This window comes from Scardinius erythrophthalmus (assembly GCF_964197995.2).
Source record: "Scardinius erythrophthalmus genome assembly, chromosome: 3".
NCBI classification, from domain to species: domain Eukaryota; kingdom Metazoa; phylum Chordata; class Actinopteri; order Cypriniformes; family Leuciscidae; genus Scardinius; species Scardinius erythrophthalmus.
The window spans coordinates 1,081,785-1,108,917 of NC_138223.1; the positions used below are offsets into that span (position 1 = coordinate 1,081,785).

Here is a 27,133-nt window from a genome sequence, read left to right on the forward strand (position 1 = left end):
GTGTTTGTGAGTGTGTGTGTTTCAGGTGATTGACAGCAGCAGCTGATGGAGATGCCAGAGAAACAGAAGCCAAGTCGATCTACGACCCTGAAGAGTAAACAGTTTTTCTCTCTCTCTCGCACACACACACACACACACACACACACACACACACACACACACACTCACTCACTCTCACAAACACATATTTACTCAGACACACACACACACACTCTATATGGTAATCAATAGGAATGACTTTTTTTAAAAGATAAAAATGATGAAATATAAAGAAAAAGCTTCTGCGAAAGCAACATTATAAATGTTATTAATTTATTAAGTAATTGTCATACAGTTTTAGCATTAGAGTGAAATAATAACAATAATGAAAATAATTCTCCCCATTGTAACCCCCCCCCCCACACCACCACCGCACAATATCTTTACTCACAAATAACAATAATAAATAAAAAATAACTTAAGATTTTCTTAATTTCCCAGATTTGTTTACAGTTTCCTTTACACATGTTAGAGTCCTGATTTAGTTATTGAACTGCTTGTGTTCTCTGTCATGAGAAGAACTACATTTAGGCTTTTTCAGACTTTTATTGTTCTTTTTTTGTTTTTTTGGGTAAATTCATGTAAAGACAGTGAAAAAATAGAAATGTAGATGTCACACATGTTTCCGCCCATGATTTGTCAGATTCGTCACACAGACTGTTAGTGATCCAGCACTGTAGCTCATAAACATGTAAACTCGTGTTGGTCCTCATGATCTGTTTTTGCTCCTTCCTCTTCCTCCTCGTTTCCCTCTTCCTCTCGCTTGCCCCTCGAATGCAGAACGAGCTGTAACCATAGCGACGCCCCTCCCACCTTCAGCATCATCCTCTGAGCTGGAGCTGCCTGACTCCACCCCCCTGGATGACATCACTGGTGTGACTCCGCCCACTTCTCCGCCCTGTTTATCAGCCTGAACCGCTGACTCCATGAAGCCTCCAGCTGATGAACTCCCAGCCGGTGTAGATGGAGACATCTCTTCCTCTTCCTCCTCTCTCTCCTCTTCCTCATCTCTCTCTTTCCTCTTGAGGCATGTGACGGCTCTGCGCAGACGCTGGCTCCGGATGAACTGCTTCTCCTGCTGCTCCAGACGGAAGAACGAGTCGATGCGCAGCTGCGTCTGCACACACACAATCATAATACACTCCTAACAACTCACAGAATACACACTAATGTTTCTGAGAGAGTCTCTTCTGCTCAGCAAGGCTGCATTTATTCAATTAAAAATACAGTAAAAATTATGAAATATTATTATAATGTAAATCATCTGTTCTCTATGTGAATATATAGTAAAGTGTAATTTATTCCTGTGATCAAAGCTGAATTTACTCCAGTCTTCAGAGTCACATGATCCTTCAGAAATCACTCTAATATGAGGATTTGATGCTCAATAAACATTTATGATTATTATCAGTGTTGAAAACAGTTGTGTACATTTTTATTTCAGGATTCTTTGATGAATAGAAAGTTGAAAAGAACAGCATTTATCTGAAATAAAAAGCTTTTGTAACATTAAACACTACAGTTCAAAAGTTTAAGGTCAGTAAGATTTTTTACTTAATTTTTTGGGGGAAATCAATACTTTTATTCATCAAGGATTAATTAAATTGATCTAAAGTGACAGTAAAGACATTTATAATGTTACAAAAGCTTTAGATTTCAGATAAATGCTGTTCTTTTGATCTTTCTATTCATCAAAAAATCCTGAAATAAAAATGTACACAACTGATTTCAACACTGATATTAATCATAAATGTTTCTTGATCATCAGATCCTCATATTAGAGTGATTTCTGAAGGATCATGTGACACTGAAGACTGGAGTAATGATGCTGAACATTCAGCTTTGATCACAGGAATAAATGACACTTTACTGTATATTCACATAGAAAACAGCTGATTTACATTAGAATAATATTTCCCAGTTTCCCAGTGTGTGTAAGTGTGAGTGTCCGACCTGCTGAGACTGGAGCTGCTTCAGCACCGGCTGCAGAGTCTCTTCGGTCTTCCTGCTGTTCCAGCCGAAGCGGCTCAGGCAGAACGTCACTCTGGCTAAGGAAGTATCCTGCTGTTTTAAACACTAGTGCCAATGTTAAAAGTTTTAGATTTTATTGTGTTATTCTTGACAAATGAGTGTATTTCACTATTTTTGTCTCATAAATCAAATGCAGAGATGCGTAACATAACGTGTGTTAAACTGCATCTATCACACGGCGAATAGCCTGAAGGATATTCTTTGATGAGCTCCAGGTGTGGGCGGCCCCAGCTGAACGAGGCGTCTGATTGGTCGACGCTGGGATGCAGGTACGCCTGAGCCACGGCTGGGTTGGGAAAACCCGGATGAAGATGAAGAGTCCTCAGTTTCTTCTTCACTTTTGTGTCTTTGGGATTGGCAGCCATTTTCTTATTCTCCTGAGCCTCAGCCCACCATTCACTACACCAGCCAGACAACACACACACACACACACACACACACACACACACACACACACACACACACACACACATGATGAGACACATATTTAATGATATTTGACATAAATATTTTGGCAGGTTTGTGTTTGATACGCAGGTGTGTGTTTGATACGCAGGTGTGTGTTTGATACACAGGTGTGTGTTTGATACACAGGTGTGTGTTTGATACGCAGGTGTGTGTTTGATACACAGGTGTGTGTTTGATACACAGGTGTGTGTTTGATACGCAGGTGTGTGTTTGATACGCAGGTGTGTGTTTGATTCGCAGGTGTGTGTTTGATACGCAGGTGTGTGTTTGATACGCAGGTGTGTGTTTGATTCGCAGGTGTGTGTTTGATACACAGGTGTGTGTTTGATACACAGGTGTGTGTTTGATACGCAGGTGTGTGTTTGATACGCAGGTGTGTGTTTGATACGCAGGTGTGTGTTTGATACGCAGGTGTGTGTTTGATACGCAGGTGTGTGTTTGATTCGCAGGTGTGTGTTTGATACACAGGTGTGTGTTTGATTCGCAGGTGTGTGTTTGATACGCAGGTGTGTGTTTGATACGCAGGTGTGTGTTTGATTCGCAGGTGTGTGTTTGATACGCAGGTGTGTGTTTGATACGCAGGTGTGTGTTTGATTCGCAGGTGTGTGTTTGATACGCAGGTGTGTGTTTGATACGCAGGTGTGTGTTTGATACACAGGTGTGTGTTTGATTCGCAGGTGTGTGTTTGATTCGCAGGTGTGTGTTTGACACACAGGTGTGTGTTTGATACGCAGGTGTGTGTTTGATTCGCAGGTGTGTGTTTGATTCGCAGGTGTGTGTTTGATACGCAGGTGTGTGTTTGATACACAGGTGTGTGTTTGATTCGCAGGTGTGTGTTTGATACGCAGGTGTGTGTTTGACACACAGGTGTGTGTTTGATTCGCAGGTGTGTGTTTGATACGCAGGTGTGTGTTTGATACGCAGGTGTGTGTTTGATACACAGGTGTGTGTTTGATTCGCAGGTGTGTGTTTGATACGCAGGTGTGTGTTTGATACACAGGTGTGTGTTTGATTCGCAGGTGTGTGTTTGATACGCAGGTGTGTGTTTGATACACAGGTGTGTGTTTGATACGCAGGTGTGTGTTTGATACACAGGTATGTGTTTGATTCGCAGGTGTGTGTGAGATACGCAGGTGTGTGTGTGATACACAGGTGTGTGTTTGATACACAGGTATGTGTTTGATTCGCAGGTGTGTGTGAGATACGCAGGTGTGTGTGTGATACGCAGGTGTGTGTTTGATACACAGGTATGTGTTTGATTCGCAGGTGTGTGTGAGATACGCAGGTGTGTGTGTGATACGCAGGTGTGTGTTTGATATGCAGGTGTGTGTTTGATACACAGGTATGTGTTTGATTCGCAGGTGTGTGTGAGATACGCAGGTGTGTGTTTGATACGCAGGTGTGTGTTTGATACACAGGTATGTGTTTGATACGCAGGTGTGTGTTTGATACGCAGGTGTGTGTGTGATACACAGGTGTGTGTTTGATACACAGGTATGTGTTTGATTCGCAGGTGTGTGTGAGATACGCAGGTGTGTGTGTGATACGCAGGTGTGTGTTTGATATGCAGGTGTGTGTTTGATACACAGGTATGTGTTTGATTCGCAGGTGTGTGTGAGATACGCAGGTGTGTGTGTGATACACAGGTGTGTGTTTGATACACAGGTATGTGTTTGATTCGCAGGTGTGTGTGAGATACGCAGGTGTGTGTGTGATACACAGGTGTGTGTTTGATATGCAGGTGTGTGTTTGATACACAGGTATGTGTTTGATTCGCAGGTGTGTGTGAGATACGCAGGTGTGTGTGTGATACACAGGTGTGTGTTTGATACGCAGGTGTGTGTTTGATACACAGGTATGTGTTTGATTCGCAGGTGTGTGTGAGATACGCAGGTGTGTGTGTGATACACAGGTGTGTGTTTGATACACAGGTATGTGTTTGATTCGCAGGTGTGTGTGAGATACGCAGGTGTGTGTGAGATACGCAGGTGTGTGTGTGATACGCAGGTGTGTGTTTGATATGCAGGTGTGTGTTTGATACACAGGTATGTGTTTGATTCGCAGGTGTGTGTGAGATACGCAGGTGTGTGTGTGATACACAGGTGTGTGTTTGATACACAGGTATGTGTTTGATTCGCAGGTGTGTGTGAGATACGCAGGTGTGTGTGTGATACACAGGTGTGTGTTTGATATGCAGGTGTGTGTTTGATACACAGGTATGTGTTTGATTCGCAGGTGTGTGTTTGATACGCAGGTGTGTGTTTGATACACAGGTATGTGTTTGATTCGCAGGTGTGTGTGAGATACGCAGGTGTGTGTGTGATACACAGGTGTGTGTTTCGCACCTGAGCTGAAGGAGCGGCTCTAATCCAGCGCCGGGAAACTCATTGAGGATCTCCATTCCTGTGACGAACCCGACTCCCGGGATCCCCTCGGTGTAATCGCTGCCCAGCAGATACGCCAGGTTTATCAGTTTACTCCTGTCCAGACCTTTAAACAGTGAAACACTGAGTGTTCATCAGAGGGTCCAAGACCACAGGACTTCTGTTGCACTTGAACCACGAATACACACACAAACTGTCAAAACTGATGTTTCATAAAGAGATCGTAAAATGATGGTGTGATCAAGTCATTTACATGTTGATGGGATTTCCTTTGAGTTTACGAGCTGACGACACTTTTACTTCCCAGAAGGACTTGAACACATATAAATAAATCCATACGGGTTTAATCTGAATCTTGATATGTCTGTAATACTGATATACTGTAATTTTGGCTTATAAACATTGATCAGCTAACATACATTGAGCAACAAAAGCTCACGCATGCACGAAATCTCTCATATTTCAATTAAATTTTGATCATTTGTGTTTCAAAGATGAATAAAAGTCTAAGGGTTTGGAACAACATGAGTAAATTATGACAGATTTGACATTTTTGAGTGACATTAAACACATGTAAATCCAGCGTTTAATGTTGTTTATGTGTCTATGTGGTGTGTTTAATCTGCTCTAAGACAAACCATGTGTAAGTTCATAAGTCGACAGCATTGCTGAGTATTTCCTCCTTAAAACTGCAGTGAACCAAAGACAGTCTCAAACACACACTTTGAAATCGCTGGTGTTTCTGACGTCACAAACTACCTTGTAACCAATCAGATCAACGTGTGATCGTCAACCAGTGGATCTCTGAGCTGAGGGAGTGAGTGGAGGTGGGGCTCATTTGCATATTCATAGAGCCGCGAATACTAAATGAGGCAAGGGTGTCGAGTTACAGTCAAGCTATTTTAAGGCCTAAAGATTTTTTTTTCACGGAAAAAAACGTTTAAATACGTCATGTTAAGGTATAAAATGATTGACTACAGGGGGACTTTAATTAGTACCTTATTATATAGGATGAAAAACTAGCAAATTTCATGAAATTTACAGTTTTTGGAAGTAAAAAAGAACAATAATTTAAAAAAAAGTAATCTTGACATTCCCAGAATGAATCACATTTGATGGATGTTTATGGAAATAACCTTTTTTTCTGATCGGTTATGTACATTAGGGTTTTATATGTCGTTAAATGAATGTTTATGGGATTATTTAAGGCGGTCTCAGGCGACGACATCACTTCCTGTCAGCCACCATAACTTCTGTTGTGTGCAATTCACAACCTCACCACTAGATGCCGCTAAAATCACACACTGCACCTTTAACTGAAATGTAAAAATGTAAGCCGGACAGATGAAGAGCTCACCGAGCTGGTTCTGCATGTCAGCTGACTGGTAGAGCTCCACGTATTTGTTCTGGCTGAAGAAGTTCCTGTAGACGTGGCGTCCGCCGAAGAGCCAGATGTCGCTGTCGTCGGTGATGGTGCCGTGCGTTTGGTCGAGCCGGTCCAGCGCCGCACACTGGGCTTCGGCCTCCATCGGCGCCACCACGAACGGCACGCCGAACAGACGCAACAGCTCCTGAGCAAGCATCAGAACACACCGCTAACATCAGCACACGACTCACACACTCCTGTTCTGTAGGACATGTTCTGCACGTGACAGCGAGTCGAAAGCGTGGAGTGAACCCTGACCTGAGACTCTTGGCACATCTGTCCGGTGACGCTGGAGCTGCTGCGCTCCTGATGCTGCTTCTGCTCTCTCAGGATCATCTGCTCATCCTGCAGGTCCCTGTCCATCTGCAGCAGGTCCTCCTGACACACACACACACACACACACACACACACACACACACACAGGTTTGTTTTGTGATACTTGTGAGGACATTCCATTGGCATAATGGTTTTTATACTGTACAAACTGTATTTTCTATTCCCCTACACTAACCCTACCCATCACACACACACACACACACACACACACACACACACACACACACTAACCTGACCCCTAAACCTACCCATCACACACACACACACACACACACACACACACACACTAACCTGACCCCTAAACCTACCCATCACACACACACACACACACACACACACACACACACACACACACACACACACACACACACACACACACACACACACACACACACACACACACACACACACTAACCTGACCCCTAAACCTACCCATCACACACACACACACACACACACACACACACACACACACACACACACACTAACCTGACCCCTAAACCTACCCATCTCACACACACACACTGCAGACACTCTCTGGGAGCCTGTGAGATTTACCATGTCGATGTGATCCCACTCAGCGCCAGCAGGAGCTTCACCCACGGCCTCCTCTTCTTCATCCCCGTTCTCCTCTTCTTCCTCTCTGCTCTCCTCCTCTTCCTCTCTGCTCTCCTCTTCCTCCTCTGAGGGGCCTTTATCTTCTTCTTCTGCTCTGGTGTGAGACTGCTCTGTGTCAGACGCTTCCTCCACATCACACACCTCGATAAAGCTCTCTGCAGAGACCAGATCAACAGGTGTGTGTGTGTGTGTGTGTGTGTGTGTGTGTGTGTGTGTGTGTGTGTGAAGTACTCAAAGCTTTTTTTGTGTTTTCTTTAATTGCTAATGCTCTTTTTACACACAGACTGAACACAATGAAGCATTGCTTGGTGATTGGTTGAGCTAAACTGGTATTATCTAATTGTGTAGTTAAATTTAACAGCTGACAGATATTCAACATAATTCATGTGTGAGACAGTCTAACAGAAGGACGGACAAAACCAGTCAAATATCAGCTGAGTTCATAACTCTGAGTTCTTTATTACCATTTTCTAAACTATAGCGAATAAACTGATAATGTGAGGAATGTTGAATAAATGTTGGTCTGACTGTATATCATTATATCTGCTTTACAGCTGAATTTAAATGCGTCTCATATTAGATGAAGTTTGCACTGATTCTGTTATTGTCCTGTTCCTGCTGTAGTGTGTGTGATCAGTGTGTGTGTGTGTGTTTGACCTTCAGAGCTGCTTTCCTCCTCCTCCTCCTCCTCTTCTTCTTCACTCTCGGGTTTGTTTTCGTGCGTTCTGTCAGTTCTCAGATCAGAGGAATCTCTCAGGTGTGTTTGCTTCAGGTTCACTGCGGCGTCTCGTGGCTCACGGCTCTCTACTGGAAATAATAATGACTCAGTGTATTTAGGCTCCAGTGCACTTGCTGTAAGTTTAAACATCAGTAAATGTGTTTAATAGGGAAATATGAGTACCTTCAGAGCCGCCTTCCTCCTCATGATCTCCACTCTCGGGTTTGTTTTCCAGCGTTCTGTCTGCATTCACAGGATCAGAGGAATCACTCGGGTGTGTTTGCTTCGGATGCTCTCGTGTCTCTATTGCAGAACTGGGAATAATTGATGTTTTGTCCTGATTCTTTGATCCTGAAGCCTCCTCCTCGTCGTCTGAGCTGCTCGTGATGACGTACGTCTTGTGTTTGTGTGCCGGCGGATCCATCATGGCGTTCTGGATGGCATGTAGAGTTCGAGGCGACACACTTCCATCATCATCATCATCATCATCAGGTGGTCTCGTGTCTTCCTCCTCAGAGCTGCTGTCCATCATGGCGTTCTGGATGGCCTGAAGAGTTCGAGGAGACGCTGGAGGACCTTCCTCATGACAGGAGGAAGAGGAGGAAGAGGAGGACGGCTTGTTCTTCTTCTCGTCTGTCTCGGTCACGGGTCGCCACAACGGCTCAGGTTTCCCTTTAGGCTTCGCTTTACGATCCCACGGGGAACTGGACCACAGCGCTGGAGCCGGCCGACCCTCTGGAGCGCTGGCTTTCTCCTGAGACCCTGAACAACACAACAACAGAAAACCTTTACTTAGTCGTATTTTAGAGTTTTTTAAAGAAATTAACTATTTTATTCATCAAGGACCCATTAAATTGATCAAAAGTGACAATTTTAATGATACAAAAGATTATTTTTCAAAGAAATGCTGTTCTTTTGATCTTTCTGTTCATCACAGAATCCTGAAAAATAAAATATATCACAGTTTCCACAGAAATATGAACTGTGTACTATGGAAGCTTGTTTCCGCCACAGGATAAAGGATAATTGCGACTTTTTATTTCTCAATTTTGACTTTTTTTTCCTCAGAATTGTGAGTTTATAACACACAATTGCAACTTTATATCACGTAATTCTGAGATAAAAAGTCGCAATTACATTTTCTATTTTTTATTCTGTGGCGGAAAACAAGCTTCCATAGTTTACAACATTGATAATAATCATAATTGATCAAAAGTGACAGTAAAGACATTTATAATGTTACAATTCTATTTAAAATTTGATCTTTCTGTTCACCAAATAATCTTGAAAATGTTTCCACAAACATATGAACTGTTTTCAACACTGATGATAATCATAATGTTTCTTGATCATCAAATCATGATTTCTGAAGGGTCATGTGACACTGAAGACTGGAGTAATGATGCTGAACATTCAGCTTTGATCACAGAAATAAATTACACTTTACTATATATTCACATAGAGAACAGATGATTTAAATATTTCACAGTTTTTACTATATTTTCTGATCAAATAAAAGCAGCTTTGGAACATTAAAAAAATCGTACCGATGCCAAACGACTGAACTCTGGTTTAAATGACCTCAAAGCTGAATAGGTTGTTAATAGTGGTTGTTTTTGGACCCTGATTTGTTATTGAGAGTATTTTTTTAATGTTTTTGTGTATGTGATCATAAATAACGTATGTTTTTGAGTGTTGTGTTGACCCCAGGAAGACAGATATGAGCTGAAAGCCTCTTTGCCAGTGGATTTGTCCAGACCTTTGATGAGTACGTAGTGGGACGAGTCCTCAGACACGAGGCGGCGGGTCTCCACGTGTTGACCTTTGCCCTCTCTCTCCTCAGAGCCGGTGTGGTTCATCTCCTTCTCCACTCCCTCCAGACGCTGGTTGAGTTTGTTCCTCTGAAGGAGACCCGCCAGCTGATACTGAGAGAACTCACTGGACCTCTGAGAGACCAGGAGATCAGGGGTTAAAGAAGATCACGTGAGAACACATATTCCTCATTATAATAATTCATGCGCAGAATAAAGGGGCGGGGCCTGGTTGAGTTAGTTAGTAGTGTGTTAAACTGGCGGTTATGGAAAGGGGCGGGACATTTCCCAAACACACTCGCGCTCGACCAATCACAACACACTGATCCAGCTGACCAATCAGAGCACAGTGTGCTTTTCAGAAGGAGGGGCTTCATAGAGACAGGAAGTAAACAGAGCGTTACAGACAGACTGGGAAGAGAGGAGCCGCAACAATGGAGAATATGAGGAGAATAATCAACATTCAAGCAGGAAAACCTGATCTAGTAAATTACATTGTTTAAATTAATACATTTTTAGCTAACTGTGATTTTTATATGTACATTTCTGACATACATAACAGACAGTTTCCTCTGACAACAGATCTCTCTTAATTGTAATGTGGACTTTCTGTAAAGATGCTTTGAAAAGATGTTTATTGTGAAAAGCGCTGTACAAATAAATGTGAATTGAATAGTAGAGCCCAAAAACAACATCAAGGCTTTGTAAAAGGACACAATATGTGCGCTATATCTTCAGTCATTTTGCTTCTCCAGTAAATCTATCATGATATAGGAACGTTTAGATATTTGTTCTGGAAAACAAGACAGAAACAGTGAGGAAGAGCCTGATTTCTGCAGTGTGTGAACGGCATCACCTCTGGCGGTTTGTGGTAAAGTGTGCGTCGCCTCTTGTTGAATTCCTTCATTTCTTTCAAGATTTCGTGTTTGATCTCCGGTGGCATGAGGGAAAACTCCTCAGAGTTGATGTCGACGGAGTTAGGATTGTGATAGATCTCTTCCTGAACACACACATACACAAAAATACAAAGCGGTTTATACGATGTGCTATCGTGGCAAAATCTAAACTTTAGTTTTGCCCAGCTCTAATCTGCTAAATAATAATACATTTTATTTATATTGCGCTTTTCTCAAACCCAAAGCTACACGGGGAAATGATAACAAAGACATCAAAACAATAAGAAAGGAAAAATAAAAAGTACAGAAGTAACAATAATCCACTCAAGCACAATAAACAGTGTTTAGGGGCTCTTTAAATGCGACTATAAGGCATGAAGATATAATAAACTTTAACATCTGCTCTGAAACTGTGTGTATTTCGAAAAGCACTATATAATGTGATTCGTCTCACCTGAAAGCTGCTGTAGGTCTGCAGTGATTCGTCTCCTTCTCTTTCGTCCTCTGAACTACAGACACATTCATGAAGACACTGTCCTTCATTATCATCATTAGAGATGCACGATATTAAATTAATATCGACATGGTTCGGTTAGATACCGACAGTTTGGTTTTTCTTATGGAACAAAAATCTCTCCCAAATAATGCCTCAAAAACCCTTTATTATATTAAACTGCTATTTATTTTATATATAATACTATAAATATTTGATATAATAATTGCACCCAAATAAATGTGCATTAAATGTTTGTATACAACTCAGTTGCACAAATAAGGTAGTTTTCAAAAGCACTTGCTTGTCTTCATGGCACATTTATTCAAACATACATATAAATTAATAAGCTCCTCTATAGTGTTTTTTTTATAGCTAACTAACAAACGCATGACTTTCCTGAGGAAAACGCAACATTAGGTTCACAAGCTGTTTTATTGACATCTTTAAACACTGATTGAGAGATTACATGAGACATGATACGGATATCTTTCAACATACCTTCTGATGTTCATGCGTGTTTTTCTAGATATCATTTGTATTAAAGTGGATAAAAAGACTCTGAGGCGCTACAGTGATCCGTCACGTCACATTTAAGCGCGTTAAAACGCCATTTATTGTTTGAATTTCGTGATAAAATGGACAGAATTTGAAAGATGACACTAGCCGCATTTCCATTACCCTTCAAATTGCGCAAATTGAAATTGCGAATTGAAAATACGCCCAATGGAAACTCCTCATATGTGCCGCTCATGAGTATAATAAGGGTCGTTCCTTATCATTAATGCTTGGAAACACACACACATCTCCTTCAGTTAATAATAATGGCCAGTGCAGTGGCTGGGATATAGTACATAAACCCACCAGAGTCCGTTGCCATGGTTTTGGAATGATTTTACTGATCGCGAGAGGAAAAAATTAAGTTTTAGTCGCATAACATCGGATAATGGAAACGCCGTCATTTCTCAATAGTTTTTTGTCGACATTTAAAAAAAAATCTAAAGTTTTGCGCAAATCTGTAATGGAAACGCGCCTACTGTGCTTTGCTACTTCTAAAAAGAAACAAAGAGCTATTTGCGATATTTGGATGAGAAGCGCGCTACAAATGTTTAGTACAGGGTAAAACTACAGATCTGGCAACCCTGGCTTGAACTACAGGTGCTTTATAGGGTCAAATGTTTTATTTGTGCGGTTTTTAACTGTTAATGCGTTATTATGTGATATTGTAACTTGCACTAAATTCAACACGAGAGATTTTCTTCACACACAGTGTCTGTTGCAGTCTGAACACGTTTTCCCGCCCCCTTTTGATTGACAGGATATAATCGGCACTGATCATCGGCTGTTTTTAAATGGCCGATAGCGTTAATAATAGCTTTTATCGGCCGATCCATCTCTAATCATTATGTGTTGTTTGTCCCCGATCTCACCTCCTCTCGTCTCTGTCCTCATCAGGAGGAAGCGCGGGAAGAACGTACATGTCATCCTGATCATCTCGTCTCACAGACGACAGGCTGGGAACCGACTCTTCACTGCGGGAAACAGGGAAAAGAGCATGTTTCTCTGTGGGATGAACAGCTGTGAACATGAACTAAGGCTCGTACCTTCGATCCCCTAGAGCTGCTTTGATGGCCTGTCTCTTCAGGAACGTGTGAAGGAGTTTTTCAGTGGTCTGTCTGGACTCTCGGCTCATTTCCTCACGCCGTTGTCTCCGGATCGCCTGAATGTGTTCAGAATGTCGTTATTCCTACCGTAATCCTTTCCTTGGGTCATTCTGACCCGGAAATCACTTTTGAAAAATGTTTAAAAATTGAGTGTTTATCAGAGGGGTCCAAGACCACAGGACTTTTGTCGCACTTGAACCACGAATACACACACAGAAAATTTTATGGATTCGAGGAGCTTTGTGGTTGACATTTTAAAAAGTAACAAATCGGGTCAATTTGACCCTTTTAGGAATGAATGGAAAGCGAGGAATGCTTCAGTAAACATAGAAAAACTTAAAAATGCTCAAAATTCAAACTAAAACTGCTCAAACTTTGGCAATAAATTATTGTATAATGTCTACATGTGTATCTGAATGCACACTGAAGAGAAACTGGCTTTAGGACCCAGAGGAACAGCTCATTTACTCCATATAGAGATATAAGCCCATCAAATATCATCTTATATTATAATTTTTCCTCAAGAAGTCGACAAAGACACACAATGTAAGATATTCTGAGCTGAATTAAAAGAGTTATGCATGAAATTGTGAGTTATTTTGAATATAAGTTAAAAGAAAGTGAGGAATGTGCTTAAATTACTATTTATTTATTGATCAAATCTAGTCATTTACAGGTAAATAAATTTTTTTTAAAAAATGCATAAAAAAATAGAAGAAATATTATCAAAATGAAATAAAATAAGCTTCCCGAAAAAATAAAAATAAATAAAGTATAATTTTAGGGGTTCGGGTCATTTTGACCCGCGAGGGAAGGATTTGTTACAAGGATGAGGGTTAATCTCGGAAGCATCTCGACGTTCATGTTTCACGCGCAGATATGAAGCTCACCAGCGTCTGTTTCTTGAGCAGCGGCGCGTCTCCATCGTACACGAACACGGGTCTGATGCGGAAGAACAGCAGCTTGCAGAGCCGGTGGAAGAGCGTGAGGAGGTGAGCGTTGAGAACCGCGTTCCCGTCGCGATCCCGCACGCCTTTCACCGCCTGATTCAGCCAGATGCTGATGTCTGTCACAGGGAGTCACGGACCCAAACTGACCAATCATGTTGAGCTACTAAAGTCAGACTCATCCTCTACATTGCGTTACAGTAATGGGAATTTGGGGAATGTGTGTGTGTGTGTATATATATACAGTTGTTTTGGACCATTCTTTTGACTTTCTAACATGCAGTCAAACGTGACACTCAACAAACCTGGCCAGTTCAGATGTTTCATGTGTTCTAGCTCAAGCACACCTGGTGCAGCTAATGAGGCCCTTGATGTATGGGAATGCATGTTTATATAGTTGTAAGCTTAATTATTCAATCCTGCAGTAAAGGATACCGACAGCCAAGATCTTCCCCTCCAGTGTTTCCGGATTGATGGGTTTTCCGGTGCTTTCCAAGAGCTTCCACAGTCCATGAACTCCCATCACACCTGACAACAGCAGGAAAACCTCATCATCATCATCATCATCATCATCATCATCATCATCATCATCATCGTCTTCATCATCATCATCTTTAACTTTCACACTGTGTGAAGCAGAAAAGCCATGCTTGTTGCATAAGGAAACATCATGATCTGGGAAATTATCATTCTGATAAATTAATCAGGTTTGATCTGATCAAGAAAATAAAATTATGACATCAATTTGAATTATGAGGAAAAAGTTTTAGATTCAAAATTATTAGATTAAAAGGAAATCATTTTTAAGAAAAAAGTTTTAGATTACGAGATTAAAAAGTCATAATTGTGAGATAAAGTCAAACAATTGAGTCAGTTTTATAATTATAAGTCATAATTATATGACCTAGCACATAATAATTTTAACCGCAACATTTTTATCTCATAGTTATGACTTCGTTTGTCATAATTTTGACTTTTCAAACTCATAATTATGATTTCATATTTCAGAATTTTGACTGTGTACTCAAACGCTCATGCAGGAGAAATATACAAAAACAAGACAGTGATAATAAATCTATTATCTGTGATTCAAATGAATCAATATTTCAACATACTATTTAAGCGTATTTCTGTTTCTAATGGGCTCGTTTTATTATTCACAGGCTAAAGAACAAATGTTTAAATTATGATATTTAATCAAAAATCACACACAGACCTGCTCACAGTTTCAGAATCATAACATCCGGTCCCGGTCAAGTCGCCGGAAACACGTACTGAGAACTTCCGTTCGGCTTCGACCAGCTGCTTCCGGTTTTAACATGGATCTTGTTTGAACACGACTCTGTGAGGTACGTGGCAAGATTGATTAGGAATTATGAAACATCTATATCGATCACTTAGTACGTTCATTAATAGATTCGCGCCTTTACATGACGCCATCAGCTGAATAATCTCGAAGCGACTGCTAGCGTTAGCTGTCTCGCGAACTAGCCAAACAAACAAAGATAAACCTTTACAGTCTCTGAGATAAACTCTGTTATAAACTGTGTTTATTAGCAGCACGTGTTCATGTTTTGGAGAAACTGATTGTTGTCTTCGCTGGTAAGTTCACTAGTGTTGAGTTGACTCATGTAAACATCTTTCGTCGACAGTGTAATAATGATGATTTAATCCGGTTTGATCAGATCAAGACAGTAAACCAGCTTTACTTGATTAATCTCGACTAACTCAAGCTCGTTTGTCTCTTCAGGTCTTCTGATTTGTTACAGTTACATGATCTAGATTTAAACACAAAGGTTGAACAATACAATCCTCAACGTGTTCATGTTTTTGCATCCTAGAGTCTTATTTAATTAATATAATTGTTATTTCTTTAAATGCAGTTTTCTGTACAGGAGTCATGTAGAATTGCATCATAAAATGTTAATAAAAATATACATTTTTATGTATTAGGGTTAATCAAAAATGTGTATTTGTACACATTTTTAAAATGTTTTAGCATTATATTTTAATAATTTTCAACACAATAAGTTGGATTGTATTGCATTTTAATCAAGTATTAATTTTAAATATTATTATTATTATTAAGATGCTATTTTTCTGTCCAGTAGTCATGTAGACTTGCATGATAAGAAATGCATAAAAATATACATTTTTGTTTAAAATAACAAGAAATTTGTTCATTTAAATTATATTTTGTATTATATTATAAATATAAAAATAAAGTCTGTTTATTACTTTTTTTGTTAATTTTTGCCATATGGACTTGCATCATAAAATGCGAATAAAGGAAGTTTTTTTTTTAAATTTGAAGAAGAAAAAAAAAAGTTGTATTAAAATGTTGTTTAATTAATTTAAATATAACATTTGTTTAAATGTTTATAACTTTTCTTAGCAGGAGTCATCTAGACGAGAGTATTGCAATATACCATTTTAGTGTAAAAATATAACATTTGAGTGCGTATGTTTTCAGGCAGAACTCGTGAAGGATCGTCATGTCTGCGTCAGTGATCGTCAAAGGTGAGTTCATCTGTCTGTCGCCTGAGCCTCACACACACACACACACGTGTCTGGAACAATGATGTGTGTGTGTGTGTGTGTGTGGTGATGATGTAACATCAGCTGAGCCTCACACATGTGTCATGTTTTATTGGACTCTGTCCTGGGTTTAATAGTAGAGTGCTCTTCTATGAAGTTATCTCACTTAAGGGCTTATTTAGTAAGATTATGCCTGAAAAGGTTTTAGATTTTTTTATCATATGTTAATTTAAATAAAAAATTGTGTTTGTTTGCTTTGGTTTTATTGTATCTTTATGATATTTGCATTTTTGTAATTTCATTTTTGCCATGAAAATAGCCATAGATGCTGACATGGCATTAAATAAAACCAGTCAATCAATCATGTGTGTGTGTGTCACAGATGTGTGTGTGCGCGGCCCCGGCGACGGCATGGAGATGCACAGGCCCGCTGTGGCCCCCGAGGCCCCGCTCCCGAAGCTGCCGTCCCCGAAGCCCAGTCCCAGGTCCACAGCGTCTCCGGGGGTCCTGCACCTGGGCAAGGTGAGCCGGGACGTGTGTGTGGAGCTGGAGTGTGTGAGGATCGTGGTCCCCCGGGCCGCCATCACCCGCAGCGCTCGAGCCGGGCCCTACGCTGAGGACCGAGGGTCCCCTCATCATCACGGGGACGAGCCGGAGCCGGAGCCGACGGACTACAGGATCCTCCTGGAGAAGCTGCAGAACTCCGAGCGCCGGCTCCTGCAGGATAAAGAGGGCCTGTCCAACCAGCTGCGGGTCCAGACCGAGGTCAGAGCAACACGCTGGAGCAGCAGCTGGAATACCACTACGTCACATTTCAGCTTTAATTATCTTTTGTATAATTACATATTTTTGTCTGTAGCATTTTAATTTTTCAATATAATACATATTTTTTTCGGTTTTAGCATTATATTTAAATTATTTTAACAATTACATAATTGGTATTTAATTAAGTTTTAATTATTTATATATATATATATATATATATATATATATATATATATATATATATATATATATATATTTTTTTTTAGCATTTGCATTTTTTTTTTATTTTTAATATAATTTTTTTAGTTTTTAGCATTAATAATAATTATCTTTTATGTAATTAAATATTTTAGTTTTTAGCATTTACATTTTTTTAATATATATTATTTTTTTGTTTTTAGCATTGTATTTTAATTATTGAGAAATTAAATAATTGGTGTTTAATTTAATTGTTATAATTATCTTTAATGTAAGTGAATAATTTTTTTCCCACATTTTATTTTTAATTATCTTTTATATAATTAAATATTTTTGGTTTTAGTATTTTAATTATTAATATAATATATATTTTTTATTTTTAGCATTACATTTCAATTATATTAACAATTAAATAATACATTTAAAAAATATATTTAATTAATTTATAATTTTCTTTATTATAATTATTTTTTTTCACATTTTAGTTTTTAGCATTATATTTAGTTATTCTATCACAAATAAATAATTTGTTTATTTAGTATTTAATTTTTTTAGCATTTAGCAAATTGAATTAAGTTTTAATTATTTTCAATGTAATTTAAAAAATAGCATTTATTTAGCATTATTTGTAATGTATTTTTTATGTTGTTGCTTAAATTAAGCTTTATATAGTTTTATAGGCTTTGTGTTGTAGCTTTATATTCTGCCTTTATTTATACGGTAGAGATTTTAGTTTGATTCAGTGTTCAGTGATCCTGTTTCCTGTGTAACATGAACTAATGTTGAGAAGTTTTCAAAATATTGCACTGAAAGAGTCTTTTCTGCTCACCAAATCTGCATTTATTTGATCAAAAATACAGTTAAAACAGTGAAATATTATTCCAGTGTAAAACAGCTGTTTTCTATGTGAATATCTAGTAAAGTGTAATTAATATCCCGTGATCAGAGCTGAATTTCCCCGTGCTGCGTGTCCTCAGGTGAACCGAGAGCTGAAGAAGCTGCTGGTGGCGTCGGTGGGCGATGACCTTCAGTATCACTTTGAGCGGCTCTCGCGAGAGAAGAACCACTTGATCCTGGAGAACGAGGCTCTGGGACGCAGCCACACACACACGGCCGAGCAGCTCGAGCGCATGAGCATTCAGTGCGACGTCTGGAGGAGCAAGTTCCTCGCTAGCCGGTGAGAAACGACATGATGCTAATCAGGCTTGCTACGATAGTCGGTGTTAGTGGTGTTCAGAAGCAACATTTTTTTTTTTTAAGATAAAATCATTTGTTTCAGTTAGAGAACAGACATTACAATTAAAAACTGAACAGTGTCTGCTTAATAAATCGTGAGCTGAATGAGTTCATTACTATGGAAAAACACTCGCTCTTCTCTGCACGATTATGAATGTGAAAATGCTTGTGTGTGTGTGTTGTAGCGTGATGGCAGAGGAACTGACCAATGCCAGAGCAGCTTTACAGCGCCAGACCAGAGACGCTCAGTGTGCCATTCAGGATCTGCTGCGAGAACGAGACGAGTTCTCCAGAGACATGCTGCACACACACAGGTACACCTTCACACAGGACTGTTATCATCAGTGACCGTAATTGAGGTCGCTGGAGCAGCTGATTGATTGACAGCGCGAGTGTGAATGACAGTGTGAGAGTGTGAATGACAGTGAGAGTGATTAACAGTGAGAGTGATTGACAGTGAGAAAGTGTGATTGACAGTGAGAGAGTGTGATTGACAGTGAGAGAGTGTGAATGACAATGAGAGTGATTGACAGTGAGAGAGTGTGATTGACAGTGAGAGAGTGAGAGAGTGTGATTGACAGTGAGAGAGTGTGATTGACAGTGAGAGAGTGTGATTGACAGTGAGAGAGTGTGAATGACAGTGAGAGTGATTGACAGTGCGAGTGAGTGATTGACAGTGAGAGAGTGTGATTGACAGTGAGAGAGTGTGATTGACAGTGTGATTGACAGTCAGAGAGTGTGATTGACAGTGAGAGAGTGTGATTGACAGTGAGAGAGTGATTGACAGAGAGAGTGTGATTGACAGTGAGTGTGTGATTGACAGTGCGAGTGAGTGAGTGATTGACAGTGAGAGAGTGTGATTGACAGTGAGAGAGTGTGATTGACAGTGTGATTGACAGTGAGAGAGTGTGATTGACAGTGAGAGTGTGTGAATGACAGTGCGAGTGAGAGTGTGATTGACAGTGAGAGTGTGTGATTGACAGTGAGTGTGTGATTGACAGTGAGAGAGTGTGATTGACAGTGTGTGATTGACAGTGAGAGAGTGTGTCAAGTGTCTCACTGTCAAGAGTGTGATTGACAGTGAGAGAGTGTGATTGACAGTGATTGACAGTAAGAGTGTGATTGACTGTGATTGACAGTGCGAGTGTGATTGACAGTGAGATAGTGTGATTGACAGTGAGATAGTGTGATTGACAGTGAGATAGTGTGATTGACAGTGAGATAGTGTGATTGACAATGAGTGTGTGATTGACAGTTAGAGAGTGTGATTGACAGTTAGAGAGTGTGATTGACAGTGAGTGTGTGATTGACAGTGAGAGTGTGATTGACAGTGAGAGAGTGTGATTGACTGAGAGAGTGTGATTGACAGTGAGAGTGTGATTGACAGTGAGAGTGTGATTGACAGTGAGAGAGTGTGATTGACAGTGAGAGAGTGTGATTGACGGTGAGTGTGAGTGTGATTGACGGTGAGTGTGAGTGTGATTGACAGTGAGAGAGTGTGATTGACGGTGAGTGTGATTGACAGTGAGAGAGTGTGATTGACGTTGAGTGTGATTGACGTTGAGTGTGATTGACGTTGAGTGTGATTGACGTTGAGTGTGATTGACGTTGAGTGTGATTGACGTTGAGTGTGATTGACGTTGAGTGTGATTGACGGTGAGTGTGATTGACGGTGAGTGTGATTGACGGTGAGTGTGATTGACGGTGAGTGTGATTGACGGTGAGTGTGATTGACGGTGAGTGTGATTGACGGTGAGTGTGATTGACGGTGAGTGTGATTGACGGTGAGTGTGATTGACGGTGAGTGTGATTGACGGTGAGTGTGATTGACGGTGAGTGTGATTGACGGTGAGTGTGATTGACGGTGAGTGTGATTGACGGTGAGTGTGATTGACGGTGAGTGTGATTGACGGTGAGTGTGATTGACGGTGAGTGTGATTGACGGTGAGTGTGATTGACGGTGAGTGTGATTGACGGTGAGTGTGATTGACGGTGAGTGTGATTGACAGTGATTGACAGTGCAGGGTGATTGACAGTGCGAGTGTGATTGACAGTAAGAGTGTGATTGACAGTGATTGACAGTTAGAGTGTGATTGACAGTAAGAGTGTGATTGACAGTGTGAGTGGGATTGACAGTGTGAGTGGGATTGACAGTGTGAGTGTGATTGACGGTGAGTGTGATTGACGGTGAGTGTGATTGACGGTGAGTGTGATTGACGGTGAGTGTGATTGACGGTGAGTGTGATTGACGGTGAGTGTGATTGACAGTGATTGACAGTGCAGGGTGATTGACAGTGCGAGTGTGATTGACAGTGCGAGTGTGATTGACAGTAAGAGTGTGATTGACAGTGATTGACAGTTAGAGTGTGATTGACAGTAAGAGTGTGATTGACAGTGTGAGTGTGATTGACAGTGTGAGTGTGATTGACAGTGAGAGAGTGTGATTGACGGTGAGTGTGATTGACGGTGAGTGTGATTGACGGTGAGTGTGATTGACGGTGAGTGTGATTGACGGTGAGTGTGATTGACGGTGATTGACAGTGCAGGGTGATTGACAGTGCGAGTGTGATTGACAGTGCGAGTGTGATTGACAGTGCGAGTGTGATTGACAGTAAGAGTGTGATTGACAGTGATTGACAGTTAGAGTGTGATTGACAGTAAGAGTGTGATTGACAGTGTGAGTGGGATTGACAGTGTGAGTGGGATTGACAGTGTGAGTGTGATTGACAGTGCAAGTGTGAATGACAGTGTGAGTGTGAATGACAGTGATTGACAGTGTGAGTGTGATAGACTGTGAGTGTGAATGACAGTGCGGGTGAGAGTGATTGACAGTGAGAGAGTGTGATTGACAGTGAGAGTGTGATTGACAGTGTGTGATTGACAGTGAGTGTGTGATTGACAGTGCGAGTGTGATTGACAGTGAGAGAGTGTGATTGACAGTGTGTGACTGACAGTGAGAGAGTGTGATTGACAGTGTGTGATTGACAGTGAGAGAGTGTGTCAAGAGTGTGATTGACAGTGAGTGAGTGAGTGTGATTGACAGTGTGTGATTGACAGTGAGAGAGTGTGATTGACAGTAAGGGTGTGATTGACAGTAAGAGTGTGATTGACAGTGATTGACAGTACGAGTGTGATTGACAGTGAGTGTGATTGACATTGATTGACAGTGCGAGTGTGATTGACAGTGAGAGTGTGTGATTGATAGTGCGAGTGTGACAGAGTGAGAGAGTGTGATTGACAGTGTGTGATTGACAGTGAGAGAGTGTGTCAAGAGAGTCTCACTGTTAAGAGTGTGATTGACAGTGAGTGTGATTGACAGTGTGTGATTGACAGTGAGAGAGTGTGGTTGACAGTGAGAGAGTGTGATTGACAGTAAGAGTGTGGTTGACAGTGAGAGAGTGTGATTGACAGTGTGTGATTGACAGTGAGAGAGTGTGATTGACAGTAAGAGTGTGGTTGACAGTGATTGACAGTGCGAGTGTGATTGACAGTACGAGTGTGATTGACAGTGAGTGTGATTGACAGTGAGTGTGATTGACAGTGAGTGTGATTGACAGTGCGATTGTGATTGACAGTGTGTAAATGACAGTGAGAGAGTGTGATTGACAGTGAGTGTGTGATTGACAGTAAGATTGTGATTGACAGTGTGTGACAGTGAGAGAGTGTGATTGACAGTAAGAGTGTGGTTGACAGTGATTGACAGTAAGAGTGTGATTGACAGTGAGTGTGATTGAAAGTGATTGACAGTGCGAGTGTGATTGACAGTGTGTGATTGACAGTGAGAGAGTGTGATTGACAGTGAGAGAGTGTGATTGACAGTAAGAGTGTGATTGACAGTGAGTGTGTGATTGACAGTGCGAGTGTGACTGACAGTGAGAGTGTGTGATTGACAGTGTGTGATTGACAGTGTGTGATTGACAGTATGTGATTGACAGTGTGTGATTGACAGTAAGAGTGTGATTGACAGTGAGTGTGTGATTGACAGTGCGAGTGTGACTGACAGTGAGAGTGTGTGATTGACAGTGTGTGATTGACAGTGTGTGATTGACAGTATGTGATTGACAGTGTGTGATTGACAGTGCGAGTGTGACTGACAGTGAGAGAGTGTGATTGACAGTGTGTGATTGACAGTGAGTGATTGACAGTGAGAGAGTGTGTCAAGAGTGTCTCACTGTCAAGAGTGTGATTGACAGTGAGTGAGTGAGTGAGTGAGTGAGTGAGTGAGTGAGTGTGATTGACAGTGAGAGAGTGTGATTGACAGTAAGGGTGTGATTGACAGTAAGAGTGTGATTGACAGTGATTGACAGTACGAGTGTGATTGACAGTGAGTGTGATTGACATTGATTGACTGTGCGAGTGTGATTGACTGTGCGAGTGTGACTGACAGTGAGAGAGTGTGATTGACAGTGTGTGATTGACAGTGAGAGAGTGTGTCAAGAGTTTCTCACTGTCAAGAGTGTGATTGACAGTGAGTGTGATTGACAGTAAGAGTGTGGTTGACAGTGATTGACAGTAAGAGTGTGATTGACAGTGATTGACAGTACGAGTGTGATTGACAGTGAGTGTGATTGACAGTGCGAGTGTGATTGACAGTGAGTGTGTGATTGACAGTAAGAGTGTGATTGACAGTGTGATTGACAGTGAGAGTGTGATTGACAGTGAGTGAGTGAGTGTGATTGACAGTGTGTGACAGTGAGAGTGTGTGATTGACAGTGTGTGACAGTGAGAGAGTGTGATTGACAGTGAGAGTGTGATTGACAGTGAGAGTGTGATTGACAGTGAGAGTGTGATTGACAGTGAGTGAGTGTGATTGACAGTGATTGACAGTAAGAGTGTGATTGACAGTGAGTGTGATTGACAGTGATTGAGAGTGCGAGTGTGACTGACAGTGAGAGAGTGTGATTGACAGTGTGTGATTGACAGTGAGAGAGTGTGTCAAGAGTGTCTCACTGTCAAGAGTGTGATTGACAGTGAGTGTGATTGACAGTGTGTGATTGACAGTGAGAGAGTGTGATTGACAGTAAGAGTGTGATTGACAGTGTGTGATTGACAGTAAGAGTGTTTGACAGTGATTGACAGTGAGAGTGTGATTGACAGTGAGTGAGTGTGATTGACAGTGTGTGACAGTGAGAGAGTGTGATTGACAGTAAGAGTGTGGTTGACAGTGATTGACAGTAAGAGTGTGATTGACAGTGAGTGTGATTGACAGTGATTGACAGTGCGAGTGTGATTGACAGTGTGTGATTGACAGTGAGAGAGTGTGATTGACAGTGAGTGTGTGATTGACAGTAAGAGTGTGATTGACAGTGAGTGTGTGATTGACAGTGCGAGTGTGACTGACAGTGAGAGTGTGTGATTGACAGTGTGTGATTGACAGTGTGTGATTGACAGTGTGTGATTGACAGTGCGAGTGTGACTGACAGTGAGAGAGTGTGATTGACCGTGTGTGATTGACAGTGAGTGATTGACAGTGAGAGAGTGTGTCAAGAGTGTCTCACTGTCAAGAGTGTGATTGACAGTGAGTGAGTGTGATTGACAGTGAGAGAGTGTGATTGACAGTAAGGGTGTGATTGACAGTAAGAGTGTGATTGACAGTGATTGACAGTACGAGTGTGATTGACAGTGAGTGTGATTGACATTGATTGACAGTGCGAGTGTGAATGACAGTGCGAGTGTGACTGACAGTGAGAGAGTGTGATTGACAGTGTGTGATTGACAGTGAGAGAGTGTGTCAAGAGTGTCTCACTGTCAAGAGTGTGATTGACAGTGAGTGTGATTGACAGTGTGTGATTGACAGTGAGAGAGTGTGATTGACAGTAAGAGTGTGGTTGACAGTGATTGACAGTAAGAGTGTGATTGACAGTGATTGACAGTACGAGTGTGATTGACAGTGAGTGTGATTGACAGTGAGTGTGATTGACAGTGCGAGTGTGATTGACAGTGAGTGTGATTGACAGTGAGTGTGATTGACAGTGCGAGTGTGATTGACAGTGAGTGTGATTGACAGTGCGAGTGTGATTGACAGTGAGTGTGTGATTGACAGTAAAAGTGTGATTGACAGTGAGAGTGTGATTGACAGTGAGTGAGTGTGATTGACAGTGTGTGACAGTGAGAGTGTGTGATTGACAGTGTGTGACAGTGAGAGAGTGTGATTGACAGTGAGTGTGTGATTGACAGTAAGAGTGATTGACAGTGAGAGTGTGATTGACAGTGAGAGTGTGATTGACAGTGAGTGAGTGTGATTGACAGTGATTGACAGTAAGAGTGTGATTGACAGTGAGTGTGATTGACAGTGATTGACAGTGCGAGTGTGACTGACAGTGAGAGAGTGTGATTGACAGTGTGTGATTGACAGTGAGAGAGTGTGTCAAGAGTGTCTCACTGTCAAGAGTGTGATTGACAGTGAGTGTGATTGACAGTGTGTGATTGACAGTGAGAGAGTGTGATTGACAGTGAGAGAGTGTGATTGACAGTGATTGACAGTACGAGTGTGATTGACAGTGAGTGTGTGATTGACAGTGCGAGTGTGACTGACAGTGAGAGTGTGTGATTGACAGTGTGTGATTGACAGTAAGAGTGTGATTGACGGTGATTGACAGTGCGAGTGTGATTGACAGTGTGTGTGTGATTGACTGTGTGATTGACAGTTAGAGAGTGTGATTGACAGTGTGTGAATGACAGTGAGAGAGTGTGAGTGTGATTGACAGTGAGTGTGTGATTGACAGTGAGAGTGTGGTTGACGGTGAGTGTGATTGACAGTACTAGTGTGTTTGACAGTGATTGACAGTAAGAGTGTGATTGACAGTGAGAGTGTGATTGACGGTGATTGACAGTGAGTGTGATTGACAGAGAGTGTGATTGACAGTGTGTGATTGACAGTGAGAGAGTGTGATTGACAGTATGTGATTGACGGTGAGTGTGATTGACAGTGAGTGTGATTGACAGTGAGTGTGATTGACAGTACTAGTGTGATTGACAGTGTGTGTGATTGACAGTGAGTGTGATTGACAATGCGAGTGGACAGTGTGTCAGTGTGATTGACAGTGAGTGTGATTGACAGTGATTGACAGTGCGAGTGTGATTGACAGGTCCCTGGAGCAGTTGCTGGTGTCACTACAGTGGGGTCGGCAGCAAACCTACTATCCCAGCGCGCAGCTGCTCAGCACCGGAGAACTGGCCTCAGCCAATCACAAGCTTGCAGACGCCATTAACTCACACCTGCTGGGGAACGTGAGCGGCAGCGGCGGCCCGAAGAAGAGCCGGAGCCAGAACCAGAACCAGTGCCGGAGCTCAGAGCTCTGCAACACGCCGGCCGAGAAGATGGCCGAGAAGGTGCGGCGCTCTCTCAGATAATTATTAGAAAATATTATTTCATATCAAGAAATGAATAATTGTTATCAGGGTTTGAAATTAACTTTTTCAGAAGCATCTGGTTGTTGGTTTAGATGTTTTCCTCACTGATTGTTGTCCAGGTGCTGCGGAGTCTCGACCCCATTTCCTGTTCTGAACAGGAAGTGGACACATCACCGACTGACCCGCATCATTCCCACTTCCTGCCCAGCAAGAAGAGCATTGGGCGCTTCCACCCGTACACGCGCTACGAGAACATCACCTTCAACTGCTGCGAGCGCTGCCGCGGGGAGCTAACTGTGCTTTAGCCGTCAGACGCTAGCGCTAATGCTAGCGCTTCAGGTGCCGAAGACAAACCCCTCGAACACACACACAACATCAGAATGACCTCTGACCTGACGCAAGCTCACCGTGCTGTAGCCGTCAGACGCTAGCGCTAATGCTAGCGCTTCAGGTGCCGAAGACAAACCCCTCGAACACACACACAACATCAGAATGACCTCTGACCTGACGCAAGCTCACCGTGCTGTAGCCGTCAGACGCTAGCGCTAATGCTAGTGCTTCAGGTGGCAAAGACAAACCCCTCGAACACACACACAACATCAGAATGACCTCTGACCTGACGCAAGCTCACCGTGCTGTAGCCGTCAGACGCTAGCGCTAATGCTAGTGCTTCAGGTGGCAAAGACAAACCCCTCGAACACACAACAGGTTTGGGGTCAGAGATGGCCCTGTTCCAGGTTTACTGGCCCTCATGTTCTTCCACTCCTGTATGATTATATGTCTTCACTCAGAAGATGTTGAAAACAAACACACACACACACACACACACACACACACACAGAGATGGGGGAGTAAATGATGAACACACTCATGGATCGCTGTGGCTGCCGATTTTAAAATATAAAAAGTGCAAGATTGTGTGTGTGTTTTCATGGCTTTAGTTCGACGTGTGTAGGATGTGTTTGTGTAATGCAGTGTTTCTGGAATATAATGTGTGACTGTATTTACACTGTTTCATACTTCATCAATATGAATCTTCATCAATATGAATCTAGGTACTCATTTAAAGTGTTTTCCTGGACCAGAGTGAATCAAATCTTTGTTTTTAAAGTATTTTAGTGATATTTTCTCCATCTTCCTTCATCAAAATAAAACATTTGGAATGAAACTTTTGTTTTTATCATACGAGTAAAAAATCTTATTTTAACGAGA

General features: G+C 41.5%; 2 protein-coding genes across 4 annotated transcripts; one reads left to right on the plus strand and one right to left on the minus strand.

Moving 5' to 3' along the window:
* Positions 1 to 292: 292 nt before the first annotated feature.
* On the minus strand, positions 293 to 15,121 carry ercc5 (excision repair cross-complementation group 5). 2 transcript variants are annotated; one of them, XM_081361824.1, is made up of 17 exons: positions 15,048 to 15,121; positions 14,267 to 14,359; positions 13,775 to 13,950; positions 12,825 to 12,940; positions 12,651 to 12,752; positions 11,182 to 11,236; positions 10,688 to 10,831; positions 9,780 to 9,966; positions 8,204 to 8,782; positions 7,960 to 8,109; positions 7,243 to 7,457; positions 6,607 to 6,726; positions 6,280 to 6,493; positions 4,884 to 5,028; positions 2,269 to 2,469; positions 1,993 to 2,077; positions 293 to 1,156 (listed from the first exon to the last, which is right to left on the minus strand). In XM_081361824.1, exons 2-17 carry the CDS (start codon positions 14,352 to 14,354, stop codon positions 749 to 751), a joined length of 2,985 nt encoding a protein of 994 aa, XP_081217950.1. In that variant the 5' UTR covers positions 14,355 to 14,359; positions 15,048 to 15,121; the 3' UTR covers positions 293 to 748. The 2 variants fall into 2 exon arrangements, with proteins under 2 accessions (XP_081217950.1, XP_081217951.1); XM_081361825.1 differs by having other exon boundaries at positions 298 to 1,156; positions 7,960 to 8,106.
* Positions 15,052 to 27,133, plus strand: blzf1 (basic leucine zipper nuclear factor 1). Of its 2 annotated transcripts, none has more exons than XM_081361827.1 (7): positions 15,052 to 15,180; positions 16,305 to 16,351; positions 16,752 to 17,134; positions 18,310 to 18,509; positions 18,754 to 18,882; positions 25,657 to 25,900; positions 26,041 to 27,133. In XM_081361827.1, exons 2-7 carry the CDS (start codon positions 16,327 to 16,329, stop codon positions 26,224 to 26,226), a joined length of 1,167 nt encoding a protein of 388 aa, XP_081217953.1. In that variant the 5' UTR covers positions 15,052 to 15,180; positions 16,305 to 16,326; the 3' UTR covers positions 26,227 to 27,133. The 2 variants fall into 2 exon arrangements, with proteins under 2 accessions (XP_081217953.1, XP_081217952.1); XM_081361826.1 differs by having other exon boundaries at positions 15,142 to 15,433.

What these genes read in the sequence shown, in the direction of transcription:
- ercc5 (XM_081361824.1), bottom strand. Translation starts at nt 14,354, where the DNA reads ATGGGAGTTCATGGACTGTGGAAGCTCTTGGAAAGCACCGGAAAACCC. An exon ending in GCAGCTCTAGGGGATCGAAG is followed by an intron (nt 12,753 to 12,824) that starts GTACGAGCCTTA and finishes TGTTTCCCGCAG; the next exon opens with TGAAGAGTCGGTTCCCAGCC. An exon ending in CCACTACGTACTCATCAAAG is followed by an intron (nt 8,783 to 9,779) that starts GTCTGGACAAAT and finishes TGTGTTGTTCAG; the next exon opens with GGTCTCAGGAGAAAGCCAGC.
- blzf1 (XM_081361827.1), top strand. Translation starts at nt 16,327, where the DNA reads ATGTCTGCGTCAGTGATCGTCAAAG. An exon ending in TGCGTCAGTGATCGTCAAAG is followed by an intron (nt 16,352 to 16,751) that starts GTGAGTTCATCT and finishes TGTGTGTCACAG; the next exon opens with ATGTGTGTGTGCGCGGCCCC. An exon ending in GACATGCTGCACACACACAG is followed by an intron (nt 18,883 to 25,656) that starts GTACACCTTCAC and finishes TGTGATTGACAG; the next exon opens with GTCCCTGGAGCAGTTGCTGG.